The sequence below is a fragment of the Osmerus mordax genome, chromosome 18, assembly GCF_038355195.1.
Source record: "Osmerus mordax isolate fOsmMor3 chromosome 18, fOsmMor3.pri, whole genome shotgun sequence".
NCBI classification, from domain to species: Eukaryota; Metazoa; Chordata; class Actinopteri; order Osmeriformes; family Osmeridae; genus Osmerus; species Osmerus mordax.
Window position 1 is genome coordinate 5,272,495 of NC_090067.1, and position 26,195 is coordinate 5,298,689.

A 26,195-nucleotide genomic window follows, 5' to 3' on the forward strand; every position below is an offset into this window, starting at 1 on the left:
CTTTTCCCCAATTAGGTATCAGTAGGATTACTGCTTCGTGTGCTATAGCTGACTCAGTGTTTAACCCACTTTCTCTCAAATGTAGCCTACTTACCCGCCACCGATGCTATTTAGTCATCTTTGTTACAGTTTCTCGGGTCAGTGCTCAGTGACTGTCATCTGATTCAAAGTGACGTCGGCTAATAGGCATGCGCCATTTCACTCAAATGGGGGGAGGGGTGTCTGGCAGGAGAATCCCGTTATCGCAGACCCTGGGCTCTCCTGTGTTTGGCGTCCCAAGCCGTGTGTCGCTCAAGGAGGGAATGTGGACCGCTATCAAGCGGGGGAATGTGAGCGTTATCGAGACAGAATGGTTCTGTAGTTAATCATCTGGTGGACCTCTGACAGGCTGGGTTGCTTATCCAAGGCAGTAGGTGGTGAGGATGTGGTGGCGAATGATACTGTTGCTCTCCTCCCGCTTCCACACACACACACACGCATGTGTTCACACAGTCCCTCGGACACATCAGAAGAAACACAAGGTGTACACGTGAACTCTTAAAGTAGCAGGACCTTTTGAGTTATTCGATGTCTACGCGTGGTAATGCGTACTATGCTTAAGCCATGGAACCTTACCATGCCCTTCCCTCCCTCCCTCCCTCCCTCCTTTCTCCTCCCCCACCCTCCAGAGGATGTCTGAGGAGGCTCTGAGGCTCAACCTGCTGAAGCGGGGCCTGGAGGCGTCCGACGAGCGCGAGGAGGCCCTCGCCAAGCGCCTCAAGATGGAGGGCCACGAGGCCATGGAGCGCCTCAAGATGCTGGCGCTGCTCAAGCGCAAGGACCTGGCCGCCTTGGAGGGGGCGGCGGCCGCCGCCGTGGCAGCGGCCGGGGCCCTGGGGGAGGGGAAGGGCCCCGGGGTGAGCCACGGGGGCCTGGCGATGGGGCCCGCGTCGGCCTACGAGGAGAAGGTGAACGGGAGCCTGAGGCAGGGGGGCCACGGCGGACCCAGCAAGAACGGGAAGGAGAACATGCTGGATGAGCCTGTGGACATGACCTCCAGGAGATGGTGAGAAGGGGGAGCGCGTCGTCGTCTATCGTCCCCATCGCCATTAGCTGTCCTCTCTGTGAGGGGTCATGGAGGGTTCACCATGACACTGAGACGAGCCTGCTTTCGAAGGCAGACCAGCGGTTTAGAAGTCTGTGTGCGTGCGTGCAGTGATTTTGTAAGGCTTGCTTGATGTTCGTTTAGGGGCTGTGTAAACTTTCAGTCCTGCTTGGCACAGTTACACCAAACATAAAGCTGAACATAAAAGGGAACTAGTGTAAACAAATGACCTCACAGTGACCCATCATTAAAACAGAAAGTTCCTCATTGACTAACTCCCCCCCCCCCCCCCCCACCCCCTCCCTAAATATAGCTTCCCACCTTTTGGCTGTGCTGTATCACTAACCACTGATTCCGCCCGATGCTTCAGTGATATGGACCGCGAGCGACGCACGCCGTCCCCAGACTGCATCATCCTATCGGACAACGAGGCCTCCAGTCCGCGGGGCACGCCTCGCCCCGAGGAGAGGCTCCATCAAGCCAACCTGGAGATGTTCAAGGTGCGACCCGCTCTCCTATGCCACCAGCCTGCCAACACACGGATCTGCTTTGGGGCAACAGAAGTCTTAACTTAGGGGCCACAATCCTGATAAGACCATGAACAATTTGTGGGTTGATGTGAGGCTTTAATGGATGAGTTGTGTCGGGAGGGACTTGAATATGCAGGATGTTATGACGACGCGTTGTGTCGCGCGCGTCACCTTCCACGTACGGGAAGCCGAACATTTGTCCGTTTCTGTCAAATGTGTGAGTCTCGTTCACATCAGGAGCCGTTTAAGGATTTGCCTCGTATTTCTCCGTGTGCCCGAATGCGTGCGTGCGCTGTGTGTGTGTGTGTGTGTGTGTGTGTGTGTGTGTGTGTGTGTGTGTGGGGGCGTTCTTTCCCAGGGGAAGACTGGCGAGGAGCGTCAGCAGATGATCAAGGCGCTGCGGGAGGAGCTGCGCCTGGAGGAGGCCCGTCTGGTGCTGCTGAAGAAGCTCCGGCAGAGCCAGATCCAGAAGGAGAACGTCGTCCAGAAGGTGAGCTTAGCGCCCGCCCGCCCCCGCGCTCTCGCTGCCATAACAACCGCCGCGACTCCGACCCGCCGCGGCGGTTCCCAAGCGTCGGCTGTTTGTTGCGTTTTCGAGAAGGGATGTTACAGCCGCACGGGTTTCGGCGCTGAGGTCATTACTGTGGTTAACAAGGCCGTGCCAATGCAGGAGCTGTAATGGAACGTGTATCATTAGTATACAATGACAGCGATATTGATCAGGACATTGAGCTGTACCTTTTAGGTTCAACTTCATACAAACGAAAGGCGGCGCGTGTGTTTGACCTAGCTCGCCATCAGGGTCACAGCTCCCCACACCCACAGCTCCAGGGTCTGTTCCTGTGATAACAGCGAGATTTAGGCAGACGAAACATCTCAATGTTGCCGAGCAAAAGTAAACACAGAGCAGATACCATATCAGTTACCGTCACGCGTGTGACCTTCAAGCCACGTTTGCCGGCTCAGCAATTAGAACGCGACGTCTGCACCGCTATCGTCGTCGTCGTCGCACGTACCCCGGTGGAACTTCACGGGGGCCGTGTCAGCGGCGACTGCTGTTTCGTTATTGGCGGGAGGCTTGTGTTCCAGCCCTGACACGTCCTGCTGTTCCTTCTTGTCCAGGTGCCGGTGGTCCAGAATACCCCCTCGTCCGTGCAGCCGTCCCCCATCCACAGCTCTCAGGGGATGGGCAAGCTCCCTGTACGCCCTGGCCTACACGCCCCCGAGGCCCAGAACCTGCGTACCGCACAGGTGTGTGTGTGTGGTGTGTGTACGCCCAGCAGTGTGTGTGTGTGTGTGGTGTGTGTACGCCCAGCAGTGTGTGTGTGTGTGTGTGTGTGTGGTGTGTGTGTGTGTGAGGGGGGGGGGGTTGGTTATTGGAAACCACATGGCTCTGGATAAGATGAGGCCGTGGCTGACACGGCACATGGCTGACATTACACGGCAACATCAGCTGGGCAGATCTTCTTGTTTTGTGAGCTGGATGCATTCTTTGTCTCAAATACGGTTGAAACTGGCAGTTCTCCGTAGACTCAAAAGTATATGCTGCCATCTAGCGTTCACACATGGTACTCGCTTGGCCCATTCATAAAGACAGTATTACGTGGCTGACTGGTTCTCTTGATTTGTGTTCCTGCATCTCTACTGCCTTGTACATTCCTATGCAAATGTCTTTTTTCTCCCTGCGTGCATCTTAACCATGTCTCGCTCTCTTTGGCCGTCTCTCCTCCACAGGGTCACACAGTCATCAGGTCAGGGGCAAACGCCTCCCTGCCTTCGATGATGATGTCGCAGAGAGTCATTGCCCCCAACCCGTCCCAGCTGCAGGGCCAGAGGCTGCCCTCCAAGCCTGGCATGGGCCGCAGCATCTCTGGCAGCATGGGCAACACTGTCAGCTACCAACAGGTACAGAGCCCCAATCCTGCGTTCTTGCTTCCAATTTCAATGCTCTAGTCCCATTCCCGTAACCTGACTCGCCAGATGGTTTGTTACACATGACCATCTGGGAAGTCGTCTTTGGAAACTGCTTGGAAAAGGGCAGGCGTAAAATATGTGTTGGCAGGTGATTGGGTTGAACCATCTGTCTTTCACAATCTATTATGGGAGGCCAACCATGCCCGTAGTAAATCTGCCAGTAGAACCTCATAGGATGCTGATTGGTACGAACCACTATGGTTCGGTCACAAACAAATAAATTGGGAGCACGATGGATGCTCCAAGCGGTCGTGATCTCGCGGATCCAGCTGTCTCGCAACGGTTCCCATCCCCCACCCGTGATGTTTGTGACTCGCGTTTACCGCTCCACCTCCACCTACCTCTCGTCCTCATTCCCCCCCCTTTTGCTGAACCCCCACAGGCCGCCAGCCAGCAGATGGCAGCCTCCCAGCGCTCAGGCTCCTCCGCCATCTACATGAACCTCGCCCACATGCAGGCGGCGGCGGCTGCCGGCGGCGTGGCGGGCGGCGTGGGCCTGGGGGCCAGCGGGGGCGTGGGGGCTGTCAGCCCCTCCACCATGTCCAGCACCGGCGGAGGCAGCTCCATGGCCGACCAGGCCAGCAGCCAGGCGGCCGCCAAGCTGGCGTTGCGTAAGCAGCTGGAGAAGACGCTGCTGGAGATCCCGCCTCCCAAGCCTCCGGCGCCGCTGCTTCACTTCCTGCCCTCCGCGGCCAACAGCGAGTTCATCTACATGGTGGGCCTGGAGGAAGTAGTCCAGAGTGTGATTGACAGCCAAGGTGAGGTGGCCGGGGGGGGGGGGGGGGGGGGGGGGGGGGGCATTTATAAAATAATAAAAATGCTCCAAACACTTGTATCATATGTGAATACAGCTCAAGCATTAACTTGGCCTTCTTTCTTGCCTTAGGTAAACTGCGGGGGGCGCTCTCACGCATGGAACCATTCTTCTGTGCCCAGTGCAGGACTGACTTTACCCCCCACTGGAAGCAAGAGAAGGGCGGGCGCATCCTGTGTGAACAGTGCATGACGTCCAATCAGAAGAAGGCTCTGAAGGCCGAACACACCAATAGGCTGAAGAATGCATTTGTCAAAGCCCTGCAACAGGAACAGGTTAGCAATCTCCCTTTTTGTATACTAGACACACAAACTACGCAGCTTAGATTTACATTTATTCATTTAGCAGACGCTTTTCTCCAAAGCGACTTCCAAGAGAGAGCTTTACAAAGTGCGTAGGTCACTGATCATAACAACAAGATAGCCCCAGAGATTCATTCCTTTTTTTCAAACATATTATTTATGATTATGGCACTAATATACCTTATTATTTTAACATAATAAATACTAGGTATAATAGTATTCAATCTGGTACGTACCATCGACATGGACATGCTTAATATCTATGCATTTGCTGGTGACCTCTTTTGACAGCTGCTGTAGGCCATGCCCTCATTCTTGCTCTAATTCCCAGAGTTGTCCTATAGAAGTTCCTCATCACTGCCGCACATCATCTATTAGACTTTTGTTTCTCTGCATTTTTTGTTGTTGTTTGTGGTTGATTGTGTGTGGAATTGCTGGTGGGTTTGTTGTTTTGTCTTCTGACCTTCCACTTGTCCCTGTCATCGTGTTCACCCACCTTTTACATGGCACTTGGATTGAATTACAAGGTCTATGACAATGTGCATAGACAAGTATTATTTGACAGGATCTTGTAGTAGATGTCTGCAAACCATTTGGACCGATGGTTACAATATTGAGCTCCACTGTAGACATTGGGAGTTGTTGGTCATTTTGGACCGGAATGTTCTCGTCTGTGTTTTCAGTCCCGTCGGTCCCTTAACCCTCCCGTTCTCCCTCCTCCCCTCGCAGGAGATCGAGCAGAGGCTGCAGCAGCAGGCTGCCTTGTCCCCCAGCACGGCCCACACGGTCCCCAACGTCAGCAAGGCCGAGACCATGATCCGTCACCACGCCCTGCGTCAGGTACCAAGCAGCCGCGCTGCAGCCGTGTGGCTATGGATGGCACAGTTCAAATATCTCATACTCAGGCTATATATGTATTTATTTATTACAGTACATAAACTGTATAAGAGATATAAACAGAAACATATCCTGTAAACATACATAGGCCTGTCGGATGTAGATTTATACCGCAAAGACATGGATACCTGGTTATATCAGCGGTGTCCCTCTCGTCACGCAGGCTCCCCAGCCGCAGGCCTCGCTTCAGCGGGGGCTCTCCAGCTCTGCGCGGGGCGTCCTCTCCAACTTCGCCCAGGCCTCCCAGCTCTCGGTCGCTAGCGGCCTGCTGGGTATGGCGGGGAAGCGCTGTGGCAGCGGAGGAGGCGGGGGCAGCAGTAGCAGCAGCAGAGCCCAGCATGACGGCCGGCGCCAGATCTACAACATCCCCGGTGAGTCGAGAGTGTAAACTGTGGAGGGTTACCCTGGTGGTGTTTGTTTGTGAGGTATGTTATATACGTGGGTTTTAATATCGTTGCGGTTTCTCTCTCTCTCTTTCTCTTTGCCAATCCCACTTTCTCTCTCTATCTTTCTCTCTCTGTCTTACTTAATCTCTTGCTCTCAGGGTTGAATATTGCCTACCTGAACCCAGGAGCGGTTGGGGCCCACAAGGGCTCCAGCTTAGCGGACCGGCAGCGGGAGTACCTGCTAGACATGATCCCTCCACGCTCCATATCACAGTCCATCTCTGGACAGAAATGAGCCCCCGCCACAATGCCCTTACTCCCCCAAATCCCCGCCCTCCAAGGACACCCCTCACCTGCCCTCACAAGAAAACACCCCTGACACACCCTCCCCCATCGCATGCAGTGCCTGTCCGTGTGCCTACCTAACTGACCCGTGAGAACCACACAATCAGCCAGACAAAAGACACCGCGCTGTCAGTGCATCTAAAACTTTCTATAGCAAATTTCTCTTCTCGCAGCAATCGTATTGATTAGTGCTACTATTGTTGAAGTTGTTAGTGCTCATTCTTATTATTATAACTACCATTATTGATTCAGTTACTCTTACTATTATGCTTATTGTTATGCTTAGTAGTGTTTCTTTTTCTTTTTTAAAGGAGGGGTTACAAAATTGCAGGATTGCTTTAGGTTTGGTTTTCTTTTCTTTTAGGGTCTCAACCCTTAATACTCTCCATAAGGGTTCTTTATTGTCAGGATTTTTAAAGTCATCAACTCCTGTAATGGACTGGTTTCTAATGACATTTTTACACAGGAAAGAGACAAACACACTTCTATTACAGAAACATCCAAAAGAACCGGATTGAACTGGTCTAAAACATTTGAGCGGACCAACCACCAGGATGGATCCTAGCTAGATAGTCTAACTTAGTTTGACAGTGTTAATTGAATTTCAACTTGAAGACAGAATTGACACCTGAGTGGATAAGTGGGCACTAAGGAGCAGTTAGAAAATGAAAAAAAAAATCAATGAACTAAGCCCAGGAAAGTCTCCTGTTCTCCACAGTGGGACCTGCTGAGGTACCGGAGGGGCCATGGCCTTGGCTTGCAGAGATAAGCGAGGAGATTTCTGCCCCTATTGTCCCATCTCGCTACTCAGCACTGACTGCATAATGGGGCCACGAAAGCTGTCCCCAATATCCCTTGTTGCCCCCTCAATGCCTTCGCTTTCAGAGTATGCAGAGACTTGAACCCTTTCTACTCAACTGTTCCTTGTGGTACCATGTATTTTTAAGAGGGCATGTGAAACTGCCCCTGACCACAGACTGGGTAACATTTTTTGTTTTCATTTTATTTGTTTTAGGGCTTTCCTAAATGACGTTTTCTTTTTTGCGGCGTCTCTTGTTGAATCGGTGGCATATCTGAGAGGTACTTGCCCCTGGAGACGATAATGATGAAAATTGCAAAAACAGATGAAAACTATTCAAATATCTATATGGATAATATATAGATGCCTAGCTTGAGAAGAAATTAGATGGACATGGATAATATCTATAATGGGAGAGACATGGATCAATCACCGTGTATAGGCAATGAGTTGCCTCATTCTCGAGGAGCACTTTTTAGTATCAATTAAAAACGGTTGTTCAAGAGAGAGTTGGGAGAGATATCGATATAAGATTTTTAAATGTACAAGAAAACATTTCCTATGACAGTAACTGCTTCATGCTTTCAGAAGTATCTGTTTTTATGTTTTATTTTTTTACCCCCATTCACTTTTTTGACATTTGACAAAAGCATGATTTAATAACCTTGTCAATGTTAACACATCCCTGCTACTTAAAAGCAATGAATGTTCATTTCTTTCATCTTTTTGGAAGTCTCTTATGGAGTCTCTTGGATCTACAGGTTATGTTTAAGCAGTGTTCAGTCAATGTGCAGTATTACATCGAGAGACATACCAGAGGAAGTTAGAAGGATATGCTTTAAGGCTAGACAAGGCTATTAGTTTGTTCTAAATTTAGCATTGTAGATTTAGTTGTTCATTCAGTTGTTTTCAGCGGTTGTATTGGCTCTAAACACTTCATCTTTTTGTTATGGAATCAATGAAACCTTTTTGGGCTCAAAAATGTTTTTGGTACTTACGATTGTTGAATCTGGAACACAACTTCTGACGATCACTTAGGCGCAGATGTAAAACCAAAGGACTATGGAAAGGTTCATGGAAACTGCAATAATATTGGCACTTAATGTCTACTCACTCACATACTGTACCTTTTGAAGACCCCCAGTCAAATGAACTAGTCTGCTGGTGTGCTAATAGTGTTTTGTCATTGTTTTGCAACCAGAAAAAACAACTAAAAAACAATGTTATAGGACAATGTTGCAGGTAATACAGGTTAAATACTGTAGAATACAGGAAAATAAATTACGATACTACCTTGGATTGTATTTGCAGGTGCAAATGTGTAATTGATGTAACGTATGTCACCTTATCCACATATATGATTTGATTATTTGCTTCAAAACTGGAATTGTATATCAAAATCATTTCTCTCTCTTACTCTCTCTTGCAGACTGAGATGCATATTTGTAACTTCAATTTGTTTAGTTTTTCAAATGTCAACTCTTAGAATTTTCAAATGTCATTTTTTTCTGATGTCAATATTAAGTTAATCTTAAAAGTTATTTTGTTTGTTATGAAGTAAAAAAAAAAATCAAACATATTCAAACAAAATTGTATCGACTAAAAGAAAAATGACACTATTTGCTATGTCAAAAGTAATAATGACTTGTACATAAGCTTTTTTCCTCCCTTGGATTGAAAAAAAAGACATTTAAATGGTTGTATATTGTGTAGAAAAGCAAACAAAAAGCCATGAATATTGTGAAGCTTGTCATTTCGTTTTGTGATCACTGTGTATTATTGTGTAACAAATGTGCAAAATGTATGGGATTATTGTTCTATACTTTCTTTAGATGCATTTTTTTTTATACACATTTTCTTTCCTTTTTTTTCTTTGTAATTTTTTTGTGATTAGTGTCTGCAGGAAAAGTGATCTTTGTTCCGGTGAAAAGTTTGATCTATTCCACAGGTTTACTTTGGTGTTTTTTGTGAACAGAGGGTTTTTTTCTGTCTTTTCTTTTTGTTTTGTTACACAAGCCCACCCCCACTTTCCAAAATGGATGTGGCATGGATCAAACTACTGTCAGTATTATCCGCATCTCATTGTGAGAGAATTCACTTTTGTATACAAACGGTGAATGCTTTTTCAGCTATAAATTGGGCTGCAGTGCAACCTGCACGAATGTCCCATTGTATTACATTTTCTTGCACCAGTTGTCAACATGAAAATGGATGGTAAATGTTTATGAAAGGTTCTGCCACCATAAATATTTTGATCTTGAAGCAGATGGATCTAAATTAATTATTGCTTGCTGCCTGCTTCAATGAGATTTTAATAATTTGACAATACTGACACTGTTAAAGTTGTTAACCTGCATGGGGTGTCAAACATGACCTGGGGGACTGATCACATTTCCTGGCTATACAAATGTATTACGTTGTATTAGTGATATCATTTCCTAATGACATATTAGCTATTGTTGCAAATACAGGGAACGTTTTTGAAGGGGTGGGTGGGTAATATAATCGCAAATCATTTTCTAAATTTCAAATTGACATGTTGAAGGTTTTTTATTAAATAAACAACAAATCCTCAGTTTAAACATTTGCATAATGTCGATATTGTAAATTGAGTTTGTGGAAAAAATTACTCAGAGTCTTTAAACTGTATCAATTGAATGAGATATGGGGTAGGAATGGAAAATATTAAAATTAATATGATAAGAGATTAAATGAAGTTTTTGTTTTGTTTTGATTTAGTCAATCCTGACCTTTTGCACATGTTCCTTGGTATTTAACTGTCTTAAAAAAAAAAAAAAAAAAAGGATAAGAAAAAAAAACTAAATGCTGTTTGAATACTGCCAATTGATTAATAACAATTATGCATTGACTGAAAAAATAAGCTAATTTTTGAGGAAATAACTTTGTAATATTTATCTCTTGCAAGCTATGTTTAATAAAGGATGGAACAGTTTATTTCTGGAGTGTGTGACCTTTTTGGCTGTAAACAAATTTTGCCATGCCTATTTAGTGACCCAAGGAGTATTTTCTTACAGGTGCAATAGGTGTTTTTTTTCACATTGAAATAAAATGTACACCATTAACCATTAACATAACTAGACAGCTGGATTTGCAAGATTACGGCCACGTGAAAATCCATCTTGCCAAGCTCCTAAGTTATTTGTTTTTGCCCAAACCAAAATGGTTTGGACCAATCAGTGAAGTTAGCCCATGATAGACCATGGATGTTTATCCAGTCACCTGCCTAGTTAATCTTGAAAGTGCCTGTGTTTCCAATGATGACTTCCCAGATGGTTGTGTAACAAACCATATTTCGAGTACAGTTAAGCAGAAGTATGAAGTAAAAGACCGTAGCCTGATGTTATGCATTTCATTCTTATTTTATACACTTACAGTAGGTTATTCATTTCTGCTTGCTACACAAACTAGTTAAAGAACAGACAGGAATACGCTTATGTTTTATTTATTTGGATGTATTTATATTATTTATATAGAAATCTATACTGCAATGATCTTACAGAGAAAAGCAGGGTGCAGAACCACAGGGCAGCAATGTAACGCACACATGGACAGAAGCTCTCAATAACTTAAGATAGGCATAAAAGCTGGAGGAGAGAAACTGACTGAAGTCAGCCCCTGACATGACACTAAACACATGGCATGGTGATGTCCTTCACATGCAAATCCACCTACAGCATTGGTAGCATCTGTAGTTCATCAAATTACAATCACATACTTGCAATATTACAATCATACTGAATGTCAATACAATCTAGCTATTTCAGAAATCATCTATAGAACATAGATACTGGTAAATCAAGGACATTTGGACAGTTATAGTTAACTTTCCTTATAGTAGGGGATCACATTCTGGAGAACAACCGCTGAACAGTTGTCCTGCAATGTTTCCCTTCCCCATCCCTGCTCTTCACAGCAATATGATGTGTACAACAATTACATGTGATTGAAATCCTCATCTGACATAACGGTGATAAACATGAATAAGTCGTCCACATTCCGGTCTTGAGATTCGATATCGATCTCTTGGACCTGATTAAGTCCAGGTATACTGTCCCATGTCATGTTGTGTAATGACCATGAGTATCAACATTAACGTCTTGCAATGGATCAGTGCCCATGGACTTCAGTTTGTTGAAAATCTTGAGGGGGAAACAAAACCCTACAGACATTTACAAAATCAGTCCCCCCTCTCCCAAAGACAACTTATAGTATAGCACTAAGTACACAGCATGAGCTAAATAACTGAAATACAATATTGCCTCTGATTGGAATCCATTCTGGTTTGTTTTGAACAAGCATTCTCAAAAGGACATTCGTATGTCTTTCCCACTTTACAGACTCCGCAGGCCATCATTTTGCAGCTTCTAACATTCTACAAATTGTTTTCAGCTTTTCATTTTAGAGAGGTGCTATGCACTTCCAATGTGGTCATGCATTGTCAGTTTAAGCCTAGAGCTTAGATTTAAGACCAACTCCCTAAGAATAATACAGCAACTGTGATCTCATCCTATACTGGCATGTTCCCAAATGGTTAACATACACTTCAGGTAAAGAAATTGTAGAACCTCTGCTATGAGCAGTCACATATTGCACTAACAAGTGCAAAAAGTCTACACTATAAAATAAAATAAGGTGCCTCGTTGAGAGAACATTGTCTAAAGACCCAAACACAAATAAACATAAACATCCTTTCTGTTTCTGTAAATGTGTGCATTACCACATATGAGGCCTTCCGGCCCTACAGTACGATAACTTTGAAGCCCCTCCCCCATTCTACCATGACACGTTTGCCCATTAGTTTGTTTGGGGAAAAAATGTCACATGAAGTGAGGGTCTGGAATGAGAGTTTTCTTGAGCCCTGGATGGGGGGGGGGGGGGGGGGGGTTAGAGACCCCCTGGGGGGTCTCTGGCAAATGCCCAGGCCCTTGGGGGGGGAGGGTCCAGGCTCAGGGGTGGACCTTGAAAGCCAGCAGCTGCTCGGAGTGCATATTGTTGAGGGAGCGCAGGTCGGGCAACTTGAGCAGCAGCTTGGTAAAGATGGCCGACTCGTTGGGGTGGTTCTTGGTGATGAGGCTCCGTAGTGCTCGGATCAGTGTCTCCTGGAGAGCCTCCACCGAGTTGGCGTTCTCGATCCCTGAGCGGTCTGGAGGAGGAAACACAAGGCACCAGGATCAGGCTCGGTCTCACAGTCTCACCATTCACTCTCTGCCAACTTCTGTAGCTCTAGTGAGATGGGTCTAAAGAGTTAGCACAGACAGGAGAAAGGACAGGAAAATGGTGCTACAATGCTTCTGTACAGCTGACACAACACTGAGCAAAACCAAAACAGTACAATTACAAGGCCTAGCTTGTGCACAGCGAGTGTTTCGACCAAAAAATAAAGAAAAAAAACGGAACAAAAAAAACAAACTAATAGAGCAGGTGATGGAGCAGGACGCACCGGCGGAGACCAGAACCACAGCAGTGAACAGGCTCATCTCCTCCTCGTTGAGCCCCAGGCCTGTGAGCTTCTCACTGAAGTCAAACATGGAGTTCTGCAGGTCTCCGGCTCCCATGGCCCTCAGTGCCTCCACGCTGTACTTCTTACCACCCAGGAAGGTCACTGTGCGGTCCTTGACTTCAAACAGCGATGCAAAGCGCACAACTAACACCTGCCAAAGTCAACGCAGCACACCGTAAGTCTGGAGGAAACTTTGCCTTGACCAATAATCACTACTTCAAAGAAGAATGCAGCCATTGGATGTCCAGGTACTTAAAGCTTAGTTCAGTCATTTATACGGCTTCCACACTGAGTCGATAAAAAGACTAAAACCAAGGCGGTTGGTAAGAGGAGAAGGAAGAGAAGGGGGTGGGGAGGGGAGGGGTATGTTAATAAAATACTAGTGTACCTCAAAGGTGCCAGCCTTCAGCAGGCTGACCTGGTCATGCTGAGAGAGCTCCCTGAAGCCAGGGATGCGCTTGGCAAACTCCACCACCTCCCTGACGGCCGGGGTGAAGCTCTGGGAGAACTCCTCCCAGATGCCGTGGCCTGACTTGTGAGGATCCACATGAGGGGACATGTTCATAGGACACACCTGAGGGTGGAGACGCATAAAGACCTTGGTTACCATGATGCTCACACTCACGTACATAGATTTAGTCATTTATTCATCTATATATATATTTTTTTTTATTTTTTTTATTGTTCACCAGATGCATTCTGTTGCCCCCGCTCCACAACGGCCCGGTGAAGCCCCCGTGGAAGGCTGCTTCCCCTGCGTTGTGGCCTCTTGGACAGCCAAATGCACGGGCAGGATGCTGGCCACTGGTGCTGTTGTTGTTGTTGTTGTTGGGTGGCCTGTAGGGGCACTGGCTGGGGGCGCTGTCGTCCTGTCGATGGGTCTCAGGATGTTGTGGTCCAGTGTTGGTCGGTCTCTCCGGCACTTCCATTGAGCACATGTCGTTCTGGTAGTTCCAGGCTTCCTTCTCCTCCATCCACATGCTGCTTCGTCCAATCACATGCTCTTCTGCCACTGGGGAGGGCGGGGCCTCGGCAGGGGGGCTGGCCTGTTCCTGGTTGTACATGAAGGTCTCCTGGTGAGCCCTGGTCACCTTGCCGATGACCTCCTCCTCCCCGCTGTCGGACGCGCTAGACGATGCCAAGCTTGGACTGGTATCCATGGCAACTGGAGGCTTGGGATCAGAGCTGGTCCCTGATTTGTTGGACTGGGGAGGGGAGGCCAGAGAGCAGGAGCTTGAGGGGGGACCTGTGTTTTCTGGGGTCGACTCCACTGGGAAGGCCAGGGCCTGGCTGACCAGGGGGAGGGACTGGTTGTCATGGAGCTGGCTGTTGAGTTGACTGTTGTTCATCATGTTGTTCATGGCACTCTGCATCTCCAGCAGCATGCGCTGCTTCTCTCGCTTGGGGATGCGGCCGAAACGCACAGCTGAGGAAAGAAAATAGTTTTGTTTTTTTGTCAAAACAGGCGTGCTTTAACGCTATATGGTCACGCTACTACAAAACACTATTGTTTTTGTGCCAATGAAGGAGGTGTTAAACGGGCCACTCACAGTCTCTGGACATCCCCACAATGAGACATTTCTTGAAGCGGCACTGCTGGCAACGGTTCCTGTTGATCCTCATGATGGGGCAGCTCTCGTTCTTAAGGCATTTCTTATACTGGATGTTCTGCTGGATACTCCTTCTGAAGAAGCCCTGGAGGTTGACACACAAACATCCCAGAGTTTAGGAGTCAATGGTCACTGACACACTTGAGGGGTCAAACATAAAAGGGGCTGAATGTCTTCTGAGGGGGCGGGGGGTGACTGCGCATTGTTTTCACCAAGAATCTCTCGAACATTAAAGTAGGCCATGAGACTGCGGCGCCGGGTGATATAAATACATCCAGCTGAACCATTTTAAACAGTGTGGATATCATGCAGGTGACCCAGATCAAGTGCAAGTCCATGCCCTCCAACAGTATCTCTCTAACACACGCACATAAATCACCCTCACCTTGCAGCCCTCGCAGGCATGGACCCCATAGTGGAAGCCTGAGGCAACGTCCCCACAGACCTTACACAACAACACCAGGCCGTTGATCTCTGCAAGGAACAGAAACCATAGGCAACATGACACACCTGCAGTCACCAAGCACTAATTCACGGAAGTTCACAAAAGGTAGGTAAACCACTCACTCGCAATGCCACATTTGACAGTGGAGGACGAGCGTCCTGCCTTCTGAGAAGGAGCGCGGGGTTGGCCTGCTGTCGTTAGGAGCGTGTTTGCCGGTTGGCCCTGGCGACGGCTCGGGGAGGAGGTACGAGGCGGAGAGGAGGACTGGTAGCTGCCATTGGAGCTGTCGCTGTGACAAGACTCTGGGCTTGAAGAAGAGCTCGTAGAGCTGATGTAGGCTATAACGCCACCTGGTGGATAGCAAGAAGAAATACACAGGTGACTGGGTGATCGAAACGATACATTCTGTTATGCATTTTCGACAGCAACAGTAGTTACACTTTTGAAAAGGGAAGTTCATAGTATCTTAGTCTATTCAGCTCTGAGTTTCCTGAGCCTGTGAAAATAAAACCATTCAGCCCTGTTTTTTAACACAGGCTGACCTGATTTCTCCCTCTCCATTCTCCCTCTCCATTCTCAATGCTTAGATAACACCTATTACATAACATGGTTTCAGAAGGGTGTGTTGTCTATTCTGTTACACAATAAAACTATTAAATATTCAAGAAACTACATTAACTTATTCAATAGTTAATGGAAGTAGCCCAGTTGTATGGGGGAGCAGAACCCAAAATAAATGATACAAAAATAAATAGATTGAAGCAATTTAGGCTATTATTTTCTCATTGAGGTTTTAAATAGTCACCTTATTTTGAAAATAAACATGGAATAAGATTTTAGATTTAAGAAAACAATATGGTGGGGTGCAATACATAAAGAAATGTAGCCAACTAAATCAGTTATGTGACCAAATTCAGAAACCGGCAAGATAACTGGTGCTGAAATGAAAAATATTGGGATATATTTGTAAATTCAAAATCACTGGATCTTAAAATCATACCAAATATTATATAGCTAAACTGAAAATAAATGATCTGGGAATGACGGCATCGTGTCTAAGCAACAAGTCAGAGAATTATTATATTCTCGTTTCAAAGATAGTTATGCAATTCAAATTACATAAGCCTTCAAGTGAAAACTATGCTTATGTTTTTGCAGGTGAAATGCCAAAATGTAGGCCTTAATTTTTTAGAACACGCCTCCACGTGGACCAGGCATGTTTCCTACAGTAACCGAGAGGAGAAAGTGGGTCAGCAGTCTTTGCTGCAAGAGCCTCACGTGTATGTGCAGCTGGTCAACACAGCAGCTAGCAGAGAAAGATTATGCAATACCAACGTCACATCGTTTCTCATCCAATCAGAAAAGACGCACATGGAACGTAAACACAGGTGCACATGGCTAGGCTACCCGGTCCATGTGAGAAGGACGCTGCAGTGCCGCTTGAGCCAAATAGTTCTACAATATCAACATCCTCTATGGCACTTGTAACCCAGTTTTAATTACATGTTACTAAAATTCCATAAACATTGGTTATACGATACACTAAAATTTTACTTGAATTGCCATCAGCAAATAAGGCCGTTAGACTGGTAGCCTAACCACACATGTAAAACTAAGCTGAGGGATAAAGACCTTACCAGCTTTTGTCGATTCCATGTCCTCTTGACAGAGACCCTCCGTTGCTACCTGAATTTGGATGCCGTTTTTATTATTATTTCAGCAACTTGAGAAGTCGCTGGTTGGTTTTAGATTAGTAGGCTAACTAGCTGTCAAAACTGCCGTGTTTTCCTTTAACGTCGCGTACAGTAAGCTACAATAACATCAAAGGCAACATCGAATCGATAAGTAGGCTATTGTACTATTCTATTAAGAAACTTTCAAGCAGTTACTCAGTAACCTAAGATAAGATGTTTACATCCAACCACAGAATGAATCTAATTTCGTCGAAAGAATCGAACCTGGCCCATTCCGTATTCGATGTTTACCATTCCAAAAACACAGTCTTAAATACTCGCTTGTACTACAACTGACTAGAGAGGCGCACTCGGCAACCATGTGACCCATTTCAGTGACTCCTCCTTCATACAGCCTACCACTAGTGTCACTGACACACTTTTACAATGTAAAGTTAATGAAGGTTGTTATATAAAAAATAAAAAAAAACGGCCATTTATCAATAGTTAATGATAGCACTTTTTTTTTGGGGGGGGGGGGGGGGTTTAACGGTGATAATCACAAATCCAAAGCAAATTATAGGCAGACATCTTTTTTTACAGATTCCAACGTCTTTTAGACAGTAAGAATGTCATCCTAAATTATTCTGAACAAAATTTGTCAACAAATAATCCATGTGAAAACCACAGACTAAGAAATGAACACAATCTGAAGCCATTTAAGAATTAAGGACAGTTCCAAATGTACTTATTATAGTTACAGAAACAGCACAGTGCATTTTGGCTATTTCAACCCAGGCAGTGTTTTTACTATTTCTTTGACAACAGCACTAAAAGCTTTTACAAGGCAACAATAGCTCCAATTGTTTACTTTATCCATTTACATTTTTTTCTTTGTGGAAACTGATGTCCACCAGCTATAGCCAATTGTGTACTTTGACCATCTAGATCATTTTATTTGGAGGGTCATGGCCACCAGGGTTATGGTGACATATTGGTGAATGGGGATGAAATGTGAGGAAAACCTACTACATTCATGACCATCACATTGTCACTGCTCCAACATGACCTTTCCTTTCAAACTAAGCCTTTTTAATGGAAAAAAACCTTGTGCATGGGGAAATGTTTGGTTGAGTTTGTGGTTGATAGTGGGAACCAACTCTTAATTAAATGCCCATGACTTTCAAGGGGGTCAGTCTGTATACATTTTCACAATTTTATATATTATTAGATATTATCTTTGAACGTCCTTTTAGATTCATCATAACAGTGCAAACTAGGTGGTGTGGCATTTAACATTGAAATCAAACACTTTTTAAATGACCTCTCAAAAGTAAACTGATCACGCAACACAAGCAGCACCATAAAAAGGTTGTTTATTCTTTTGAATGTACAGACATTTAGAACGCTCCCTAGCGGTAACGGTGCAGCTGCAGAGTGTTGCGTCTCCTCCAGGCTGCACGGCGGGAGCCACCGATGGTCAGGTGGAACTTGTGGCCCTTGCCCAAGCCTCTGCTCTTCTTGCCTGCAGATGTCAGGCCACGCATCTCCCTGTGCTTGTGCACTGGTTTGGTGACCCATTGGGTTTCAGGGTTGCGCCTGATGGCCTTGTGGAAGATGTCCACCAGGATCACCTCAAAGAACTTGTAGGTCGAGTCTTCACCCACCCAGTATGAGGCAAGGACCCTCAGGCCTCCGCAGTGACGGCCAGCACGCTCCTACACAGTAAAGAGAGGGTCAGCACTGGAAGTCAACATGGGAACGTGTCACAATACTTTGCGACACAGATTTAACTATTGTAGGAAGATCAGCTGGAAGCTAAAGGAGTTAGGGGATTATTCAAAGGTTACTTTGATATATTACCAACACTCCTCCTTCAGTCTTGGACAAAGACAATTGCATTTAGTCAAATGTAATATTTTTTAATAAAAAAGGTCAATTCAAATTAAATTGGTTACCAAACTGCAACATTGGACTCCAATCAATATACATAACTGCACACAGCCTGGAGTCTATGCAAAGGTTTGCGGCAATTATACACCCAAGCTACTTTTCCCAAGGCACATGGGTCCATTCAAAAGGAAATGGTGCAGGTGGTACACAAACTGGGAGGGTGCAACTGTGGATGTCTTACCTCAGCAGTGGACTGCAGACTGCGTGCAAACTTGATCTGGTTGACACCATGATGCACTGGCTTGCCATAGGTAGCACCCTTTGGCACGGGGCGTTTACGACCTCCACGGCGCACACGGACACGGTAGATGACGTAGCCTGGCAGAAAAGAGGAGAAGGGACTTGGAACTAAGAAACTTCATAGCTTGCAACAGGAGACTTACACACAATAAAGTTAACAGGTGTTGAGATGAGCATCTTGAATTTAAGCCATTATTGTATCCATACACACTCACCTATGCTTAAAGCATTGGGATAAGATTGCACTTGTCATAACGTGCTGCTAGCCATGACTAACAATCCAGAACCCACCTTGTTTTGCCTTGTATCCCAGCCTGCGGGCCTTATCGGGTCTGGTTGGTCTGGGCGCACGGTGGAGACCGGAAAGCTGACGGTACTGCCAGCAACGGACGCGGAGAAGGAAGCGCATCACATCGGACTGCTTCTTGCGCCATAACTCCTGCATATACTTGTACGCTCCCATGTTGGATTATCTGAAATACAATTTGACATTAAGCATGCTACAAATGTGATCCACTATCACAACAAGAACCTGGTCAGCTAGTTAGCTTCCGTGGAGATGGCTGTGTGTTTACAACATGACTACCCTGTTAGCCTGTCATTTTTTAGTGTACATATGCTTTGCAAACCAGCTACATCTGCATGACTGATGACTTATCTCCAGAACACAAAGTTGTTTAAGAACTAGGCTACAAACTACAGCAAGAGTTCCGAGTGAAACAATCGTAAGTGCCATGATGCATGCACAGGCACTATGTACATGGGTCAACTGACGCTAGCTCATACAGCAGGTTTATGGTAAGAACAAAAAAGGATAACAATTACACCAATATATTTCCGATTTCAGGTTTTATAATACAAGTACTGGTCACATCACAAAAGAAGACGTGCCCGTCTAGGCCACAGCAATAGCCAGGGAGCCGATACCACCTCAGCGCCTTTGAATGTTTAGACTATACATCACATATCCAAATATAAAAATTCAAAAATGAGTTATGGCACACCCTTATATGAACAACCGATACACTACAAATACAGTCAATCAGTTAGATGATTCAATCCATCGTTGATTTTAGTTGGATTGTACACAGTGAATTGCATGAAAATGTTCGCTTACATGATGGCGTACCAGCCGGAAAGGAAGAGAAAATGTTCCCAGCATGCTTTATGAAAATGTTGGTGACGATTTTCCTGTTCACGGAGTTTGCATTCGGGAAATGTAGTTCAGGTAAATATTCTGCTGCCCAAAATGTTGGAATTCAAAATCATTGATCATTACGTTCCACATTGGTAGAGGATAATAAAGAATCAAAATAAAGTTGAAACAGATATAATTTTAAAAGCCCAAAAATATACAAAACAAAATGTAGTACATATTGTTCTTAGTTTGCCAGCCATATCTGAATCCAAAACCAATATCACATTGTAAATAATATAATAATAATATAAAATCCCTTTTTAATACAATGTTATGGGCTTTGGTTATGGTGCATATAGTTGTTACAGAGTAAATAATTACAGAGTAAATAATTATCATTGGCTACTGCATGTTTGATAATCAAACATAAAGAGTTCAAATTGGATCCACATGACATGGGAGAGACTGTGAAATACAGTCAAAGTAAACAGTTACTTGCAGGAAACCCAACTTCCTCTTTATGCTTGCATCAGTGCTCTGACAGGAATGTTAAAGCTGAGAACTTAATTCTCTTTTTCGGAACAAGGGACACTTGGTCTCTGAACATACACACATGCAGCTAAGGTAAGGCAAAACTTTCTCCTGCTTTGATTTCTAAGGTGAAGGAAGTAAATGGAAACAGAGGAAACAGAGGAAGATGATGTTGTACGTCACTATAGATAACAAATAATTGAAAACCCAGACCGAAGATAGTCAAATTTAATGCATTCTGTTCATCCTATCAAAATAATATTTCAGTACTGAAAACATTACTGCCGAATAATTTAGATTTTTTGTATACTAAAGAAGTAGTATTATTGATCTTGAGTTCTGCTTCAGTTTGTAGTTTAGCAGGCTTCATCAAATTACTATTTGTAGATTTGCATGGAATAAAACATTTGCATTTTGTACTGTTCAAGTAAACAACTGTATTGAAATATGTAATTCGTATATAATAAATATTAGTACAAACAACAGTTTGTAGAACTGATGAGGTAGGCCTATTTGACAAGGCACAGTCAAGGGAACTTGCATTTTCTGCTGACGGTGAAACAGGCTGTGGTTTGTGTGTTGTTTTTTTCACTACAGTAAACAGAAATGTCTTGGCATTATTAATAATATTCTAATAACCTCTTTTTGGTTGACCAGGGTGTTGTGTCTGTTTGCGTGGCATCTTTTGATCTTTGTGGTCGCTGGGCATTACATCTCTGACCTCAATGAGCAATGGGAAAAATGGAAAGACAAGTATCAGAAGTCTTATGGCAATAAGGTGCAGTAGGATTACCACATTGATGTTCCTGACCGTGCATAATTTAGGGGAAGCAATGTGTTTGTGTAGTGTTGATGCGTTTGTGACTGTATGTTTCAGGTAGAGGATTTACACCGGAGAATAGTGTGGGAAAAAAATTTGAGACTGGTGCATAAACATAATGAAGAAACCTCCACTGGACAACACTCCTTCGCCATGGGAGTAAACCATTTGACTGATATGGTACTTAACTCTAAACATGTTCACTCTGTGGCCAAACATGTAGCTGTTTAGCGCTGAACGCTCTGATGAACGTGGAAACCTACCACCTGCTAACTAAAAAGAGGATTCAACCCCTCAACCACATGTTTAAAAGTCTGTTCTTTATACCATCAGCCTTATACTATAACATGTATGGAAGGCTACCTGAATTAGACCTGTGGACTGCAATCTAATGTTTTAACACTCTCATGTTTTTTTTGTACATTCAGACAGCTGAGGAAGTTAACATTTTGTTGAATGGCCTGAAACAAGAGGACCTGAACCATGACAACTGGATATCAAACCCTTTGATGGACATACCACTGCCAATGAGTGTGGACTGGAGGGAGAGAGGCATGGTCAGTCCGGTCCAAAATCAGGTACAGTACATATGCTGCTGGGATCAAAAGGGGTCACCATTATCCACAGAAGACCACACATTCACTACAAACAGAGATCAAATGAAAATAACATACTGTAAATTCAATCATTTCAATGTTACCGTTTTGTGTGATTCTCTACGGTTACAATAATGTGAGTCCTAAATCAGAGTCCTGTCTAGTGTTTACTGTCTCCCTCAATTTCGCTCTATTCATCTTTCTCTCTCCCTCTTTCTCTTTTCATCTATCTTTCTCTTTCACACACACCCACACACACCAAGGGAATGTGTGGATCCTGCTGGGCATTCAGTTCCATAGGTGCACTTGAAGGACAGATGAAGAGAAGAAATGGAAGCCTAGTTCCTCTCAGCCCCCAGAACCTGGTGGATTGTAGCACCAGGTTTGGCAACCATGGCTGCAAGGGGGGCTACCTCTCCAAGTCCTACTTATATGTCATCAGCAACAGAGGCATTGATTCTGAAAGCTTTTATCCTTATGAGCACAAGGTTTGTGCACACCGTTTAAGGGTCATCGTGGTGCCTATAATTGTAAAAGAGAATTTCAAACTCTTTAAAACAATGACATGGAGGATGTGTCAATTTTTTCTCCCTCTTAAAAGGATGGACAATGCCGCTACTCCACACAGGGAAAAGCTGGAGTCTGCTTTGGCTTTCACATCCTGCCTCAGGGCATGGAGGGAGCCCTGCAGGTGGCTGTAGCCACTGTGGGACCTGTGGCCGTGGGCATCAATGCCATGCTACCGTCTTTCCACCATTATAGAGGAGGTAGTCATGGTGACAGTCCAGTACAGACTGACACCTGAATGATGACATTCACTAGTTAGGACACATATGTACACATATTTTGATCAGTTTGTGAATTCTGCTCTTATATCTATGCAGGTTTATATAATGATCCAGCGTGTAGTCCCAAAATAACCAATCATGCGGTGTTAGTGGTGGGCTATGGCAGCGACAAGGGGCAAGACTTCTGGCTTGTGAAGAACAGGTAATGCTAAAAAATGCTGACAAAAATATCTTGGAACTTAGCTTGATAATGGAAGTAAGAAAATAAATATGTATGATCCGCAAACATTCATCCATATCAATAGTTCAAAATCAATTGATTTGGTTACTGAATTGTAATAAATCATGTTTAACTTTGAGTGTTTGATGCTTACAGCTGGGGAACTGGATGGGGAGAAAAGGGGTTTATCCGAATTGGCAGAAACCAGGGGAACCTTTGTGGCATCAGCAACTTTGCTATTTACCCTACTATGTAAGAACAGACCAGCTCTCCTTGCCTGTCATTGTGTCATCTTGTTAGATAGGCCTACATGTCTTTAGTCCAATGCCTCAAACGAACAACCATTTTGTAATGTGTGTAGTTGTGTGTTTGTGGCCATACTTGTGAAAGGTATTCTATGTTAATTAATCTCAATCATGCTTTTATTTTCCTAATTTGTATTCTTTGTAAATTGTGTACAATAATAACCAAACCATAATAATTCAATGTGTTTTAAGTAGCAAAAATTTATGTTGTTGTAAAGATTCTTAAAACCTTAAATAAAAAGTACATTTGCAAAAAAGTTGTTACTTTGATTATCGTTTACATTTTCACAAGACGTTTAGACACAAATCAGAGAGCATTCAAATAAATCATTTTGCAATTGTAAAACTGTTGCTGGCCAAATAGTATTGTGTACACTCGTTCCTGAGTGCACCTAATAAAATGTGTTAATAGCCAAAGGGGTTTACGTTAATATTAATATAAGACGGTTGTACAAATAAAATGTATCACTAGATAGCACCAGAGAATGTCTAATATCCTATAACAGGCTCTGATAGCACGGAGGTCGTGACGCAGTTAGTAAGGGTCGGTCCCATGTTAATGACGTACTACTTAATAAAACAGCCTAAAGAGTGAAGAACGTTTCTCAACGTTTATCCTCATCGCATTCTGAATATACATCATTTTGTTTGATTAAATATTCCATCAAGGGATAAGCACATTCTCTCACGGTAAGAATAGTTAAAAATGCAATATAACTATTGATAACGTTCCTCTTGTGATAAGTCAACGTAAAACATTAGCATGCTAGCTTGTTATCGTTTATATAGCCACACATGTAGCTAGTCTAGCCACTACATTAGAACTAGTAGGCTACTGTAGGCATGCGCTGGGTTGATCTGTCTAGGCAGCTAGCAACTAAGATAACTAGTTAACTATGGCTCCAAATTATCATCATCATTAGTGTTTTAATCATGTTTCCTTTTAACCAGGGTGAGGTTTGACAGTACGAGATCAAAATGTCGTACATGCTACCCCATCTTCACAACGGCTGGCAGGTTGACCAAGCTATACTATCCGAGGAAGACCGAGTTCTTGTTATTCGATTTGGACATGATTGGGACCCAACCTGTATGAAAATGGACGAAGTTCTATACAGCATTGCAGAAAAGGTAGCTAGATAGCTTATTTTACCAAATGTGTTTGTGTGCGTGTGTTCATTTAGGATGCCCTTTACAACATATTCACTCCTGTCAGAATCGAAACGCTATCCCAGGGGTAAATGTAAACTTAAACATTTTGCACATCTACCAATAACCCACTGCCTGCACCCAGATCAAGTTATTGGCAAGACATCCGTTGAGCCATTGTGGCATTGGTTGGCCAATGCATTTATTGTCTATGAAGTTGTCTTTACTAGATATCTTACTGCTGTCCCTGATGACTGAAATACTCTACTTTTTAGGTGAAGAACTTTGCAGTAATTTATCTGGTGGACATTACCGAGGTTCCAGACTTCAACAAGATGTACGAGTTATATGATCCCTGCACAGTCATGTTCTTCTTCAGGTCAGTGCTGGCCCACTTTTTCTGCTTCTGTTACAGTCATGACTCTAAATGGTTATATCATTGTATGGTACTTGCTACCCTGTGATTAAGCAAGCAAAAAATCATCATTGTATTTATAATTAATCATGACTGAGGATTTACTCAAGGTATGGTGGACTTAAATGCCCTAATGTGTCATGTAGGATCTCCATTGCCCTCTAGACAATCCCCTGAACTGAGTGCTCCTCCATTCAAACTCCTGGAATCAGCATAAAATCTCAGCACTGATTAGTGACTGACATACCATTTTTTCCCTCAGGAACAAACACATAATGATTGATCTTGGAACGGGTAACAATAATAAGATCAACTGGACCATGGAGGACAAGCAGGAGATGATAGACATAGTTGAAACTGTGTATCGAGGTGCACGAAAAGGAAGAGGTCTGGTTGTATCACCAAAGGACTACTCTACAAAATACAGATACTGATACAATTTTTGCAGCAGGCCCATGTGTGGTGGCTGTCCTTTGAGACATTTGACAAATGGACAAAGAGCTTGGAAGGTGTTTTTTGTTTTTTATCTACGTGATCCAAGTTATGTTTTACTCAGTCTAAAGTTACCCCAGGCAGAAGCAAAACACATCTTTGATTCAATACATGTATTGCAACCATGTTTGCCTAGTAATCATTGTTTTTATCAAATGTTTTCTACTTGTATTCAGCAATTGATGAGTTTGACAATTTACATTCTCAGGATGAATAAATCGCATTAATAAAGATGTTGTAAAGCTGATTTGTGTTCATTTGATAGTTGTCTGTAGGTCATAATGTGGAATGCTTGAGATATGCAGGCATGAATGTCTAAGCAGTTATCAATACTTTATAGACTGGGACAGGACAGGTCTTGACACACATTTTGTTAATTAAACAAGCATAGAGTAGTCGGATGTGCTTCAATAAACACGTTTGTAATACCCATTGTAAAAGTTAGATATAAAAAAATGGATGTTATAGTTACAAAGTCCATCAATTTAATTTTCCTTCAGATTTAGAGTTGACAGCATCTCCGATGCAATGTTCACATCATCGCCCCCGTCTGGTTACTGAACTTTGGATGTATTACTGTGGTTGTTTCATTTAGGACTTTGATGCTCCCCCATACCTGCTTGTGCCATCAGATCTGCAACATTTTGTCCAAGGTCTTCTATACGTGTTCCCATCTCGTCTGGTAAGCGTGTTAAGGCAGATAAACTGTCTAATGGTCGATTGGATTGTGTGAGACTTCACAGATGTTGTAATTAAATGAACATGATTAGTGAACTGTCAACATTCCACCAGGTGCCAGCCCCGAGAATTGTTAGAGAATTGTTAGAGATAGCGGAGTAGTATAATTCGGCCTTTAAGGTTTAAAGGATATTTTTAGAGACGAGCTGGTCAGACAGGTCTTGAAATTTACTTTGGAGATTCTGCATTGTTGCTTCCATCTGCAAAAATATGTAACAGAAAAACCTGTTTACTGTATTGTGTTGAATTGCTATAACAAACTTCTTACACAACTTACTTTTTCCGTCAATTCTCTTTTCGCCTTCGAGTCTGTTTCTGTCATGGTTGTCTGCCTTGTTTCTAGCTTTTTTGGCAAAAGTGTTTCAACTGAAATCAGGGACAGTCGCTGACGTTACAACAGTCCCATTTTTTTGCCATGCTACGCAGAATT

At 44.0% G+C, this 26,195-nt stretch overlaps 6 protein-coding genes across 8 annotated transcripts; 3 read left to right on the forward strand and 3 right to left on the reverse strand.

Moving 5' to 3' along the window:
• Positions 1 to 206: 206 nt before the first annotated feature.
• On the forward strand, positions 207 to 10,074 carry gatad2b (GATA zinc finger domain containing 2B). Its single transcript, XM_067256260.1, has 11 exons — positions 207 to 329; positions 669 to 1,045; positions 1,455 to 1,584; positions 1,973 to 2,104; positions 2,737 to 2,865; positions 3,349 to 3,519; positions 3,971 to 4,346; positions 4,475 to 4,677; positions 5,434 to 5,544; positions 5,765 to 5,972; positions 6,146 to 10,074. Exons 1-11 carry the CDS (start codon positions 207 to 209, stop codon positions 6,280 to 6,282), a joined length of 2,097 nt encoding a protein of 698 aa, XP_067112361.1. The 3' UTR covers positions 6,283 to 10,074.
• Positions 10,075 to 10,578: 504 nt separating this feature from the next.
• nr1d2b (nuclear receptor subfamily 1, group D, member 2b) lies at positions 10,579 to 16,723 on the reverse strand. 2 transcript variants are annotated; one of them, XM_067255947.1, is made up of 8 exons: positions 16,345 to 16,723; positions 14,830 to 15,057; positions 14,648 to 14,736; positions 14,203 to 14,347; positions 13,342 to 14,078; positions 13,041 to 13,226; positions 12,593 to 12,803; positions 10,579 to 12,295 (listed from the first exon to the last, which is right to left on the reverse strand). In XM_067255947.1, the coding sequence occupies exons 1-8, from the start codon at positions 16,361 to 16,363 to the stop codon at positions 12,099 to 12,101; spliced, it is 1,812 nt and encodes a 603-aa protein (XP_067112048.1). In that variant the 5' UTR covers positions 16,364 to 16,723; the 3' UTR covers positions 10,579 to 12,098. The 2 variants fall into 2 exon arrangements, with proteins under 2 accessions (XP_067112048.1, XP_067112049.1); XM_067255948.1 differs by lacking the exon at positions 12,593 to 12,803 and having other exon boundaries at positions 12,100 to 12,295.
• Positions 16,724 to 17,739: 1,016 nt separating this feature from the next.
• On the reverse strand, positions 17,740 to 19,718 carry rpl15 (ribosomal protein L15). Its single transcript, XM_067256087.1, has 4 exons — positions 19,691 to 19,718; positions 18,865 to 19,046; positions 18,515 to 18,651; positions 17,740 to 18,098 (listed from the first exon to the last, which is right to left on the reverse strand). The coding sequence occupies exons 2-4, from the start codon at positions 19,034 to 19,036 to the stop codon at positions 17,793 to 17,795; spliced, it is 615 nt and encodes a 204-aa protein (XP_067112188.1). The 5' UTR covers positions 19,037 to 19,046; positions 19,691 to 19,718; the 3' UTR covers positions 17,740 to 17,792.
• Positions 19,719 to 20,215: 497 nt separating this feature from the next.
• Positions 20,216 to 23,222, forward strand: LOC136961770 (cathepsin K-like). 2 transcript variants are annotated; one of them, XM_067255190.1, is made up of 9 exons: positions 20,216 to 20,335; positions 20,900 to 21,020; positions 21,120 to 21,242; positions 21,491 to 21,640; positions 21,922 to 22,146; positions 22,260 to 22,425; positions 22,543 to 22,648; positions 22,823 to 22,960; positions 23,048 to 23,167. In XM_067255190.1, exons 1-8 carry the CDS (start codon positions 20,325 to 20,327, stop codon positions 22,920 to 22,922), a joined length of 1,002 nt encoding a protein of 333 aa, XP_067111291.1. In that variant the 5' UTR covers positions 20,216 to 20,324; the 3' UTR covers positions 22,923 to 22,960; positions 23,048 to 23,167. The 2 variants fall into 2 exon arrangements, with proteins under 2 accessions (XP_067111291.1, XP_067111290.1); XM_067255189.1 differs by having other exon boundaries at positions 22,823 to 23,222.
• Positions 23,223 to 23,520: 298 nt separating this feature from the next.
• On the forward strand, positions 23,521 to 25,274 carry txnl4a (thioredoxin-like 4A). The gene is made up of 4 exons (XM_067255821.1): positions 23,521 to 23,661; positions 23,923 to 24,102; positions 24,396 to 24,499; positions 24,798 to 25,274. The coding sequence occupies exons 2-4, from the start codon at positions 23,950 to 23,952 to the stop codon at positions 24,967 to 24,969; spliced, it is 429 nt and encodes a 142-aa protein (XP_067111922.1). The 5' UTR covers positions 23,521 to 23,661; positions 23,923 to 23,949; the 3' UTR covers positions 24,970 to 25,274.
• LOC136962152 (heat shock factor-binding protein 1) lies at positions 25,268 to 26,139 on the reverse strand. The gene is made up of 3 exons (XM_067255822.1): positions 26,043 to 26,139; positions 25,905 to 25,965; positions 25,268 to 25,715 (listed from the first exon to the last, which is right to left on the reverse strand). The coding sequence occupies exons 1-3, from the start codon at positions 26,085 to 26,087 to the stop codon at positions 25,615 to 25,617; spliced, it is 207 nt and encodes a 68-aa protein (XP_067111923.1). The 5' UTR covers positions 26,088 to 26,139; the 3' UTR covers positions 25,268 to 25,614.
• Positions 26,140 to 26,195: the final 56 nt, after the last annotated feature.

What these genes read in the sequence shown, in the direction of transcription:
- nr1d2b (XM_067255947.1), bottom strand. An exon ending in TGTCAAATGTGGCATTGCGA is followed by an intron (nt 14,737 to 14,829) that starts GTGAGTGGTTTA and finishes TGTTCCTTGCAG; the next exon opens with AGATCAACGGCCTGGTGTTG. An exon ending in TGAAGGCTGGCACCTTTGAG is followed by an intron (nt 12,804 to 13,040) that starts GTACACTAGTAT and finishes TGACTTTGGCAG; the next exon opens with GTGTTAGTTGTGCGCTTTGC.
- rpl15 (XM_067256087.1), bottom strand. Translation starts at nt 19,036, where the DNA reads ATGGGAGCGTACAAGTATATGCAGGAGTTATGGCGCAAGAAGCAGTCC. An exon ending in GGGATACAAGGCAAAACAAG is followed by an intron (nt 18,652 to 18,864) that starts GTGGGTTCTGGA and finishes CTTTTCTGCCAG; the next exon opens with GCTACGTCATCTACCGTGTC. An exon ending in GTCTGCAGTCCACTGCTGAG is followed by an intron (nt 18,099 to 18,514) that starts GTAAGACATCCA and finishes TTTACTGTGTAG; the next exon opens with GAGCGTGCTGGCCGTCACTG.
- LOC136962152 (XM_067255822.1), bottom strand. Translation starts at nt 26,087, where the DNA reads ATGACAGAAACAGACTCGAAGGCGAAAAGAGAATTGACGGAAAAA. An exon ending in AAAGAGAATTGACGGAAAAA is followed by an intron (nt 25,966 to 26,042) that starts GTAAGTTGTGTA and finishes ATATTTTTGCAG; the next exon opens with ATGGAAGCAACAATGCAGAA. An exon ending in CCTGTCTGACCAGCTCGTCT is followed by an intron (nt 25,716 to 25,904) that starts CTAAAAATATCC and finishes CTGCCTTAACAC; the next exon opens with GCTTACCAGACGAGATGGGA.
- LOC136961770 (XM_067255189.1), top strand. An exon ending in AGAAGTCTTATGGCAATAAG is followed by an intron (nt 21,021 to 21,119) that starts GTGCAGTAGGAT and finishes TGTATGTTTCAG; the next exon opens with GTAGAGGATTTACACCGGAG. An exon ending in TCAGTCCGGTCCAAAATCAG is followed by an intron (nt 21,641 to 21,921) that starts GTACAGTACATA and finishes ACACACACCAAG; the next exon opens with GGAATGTGTGGATCCTGCTG.
- gatad2b (XM_067256260.1), top strand. Translation starts at nt 207, where the DNA reads ATGGGGGGAGGGGTGTCTGGCAGGAGAATCCCGTTATCGCAGACCCTG. An exon ending in AGGAGAACGTCGTCCAGAAG is followed by an intron (nt 2,105 to 2,736) that starts GTGAGCTTAGCG and finishes CTTCTTGTCCAG; the next exon opens with GTGCCGGTGGTCCAGAATAC. An exon ending in CCAGATCTACAACATCCCCG is followed by an intron (nt 5,973 to 6,145) that starts GTGAGTCGAGAG and finishes TCTTGCTCTCAG; the next exon opens with GGTTGAATATTGCCTACCTG.
- txnl4a (XM_067255821.1), top strand. Translation starts at nt 23,950, where the DNA reads ATGTCGTACATGCTACCCCATCTTCACAACGGCTGGCAGGTTGACCAA. An exon ending in TATACAGCATTGCAGAAAAG is followed by an intron (nt 24,103 to 24,395) that starts GTAGCTAGATAG and finishes TCTACTTTTTAG; the next exon opens with GTGAAGAACTTTGCAGTAAT. An exon ending in ACAGTCATGTTCTTCTTCAG is followed by an intron (nt 24,500 to 24,797) that starts GTCAGTGCTGGC and finishes TTTTTCCCTCAG; the next exon opens with GAACAAACACATAATGATTG.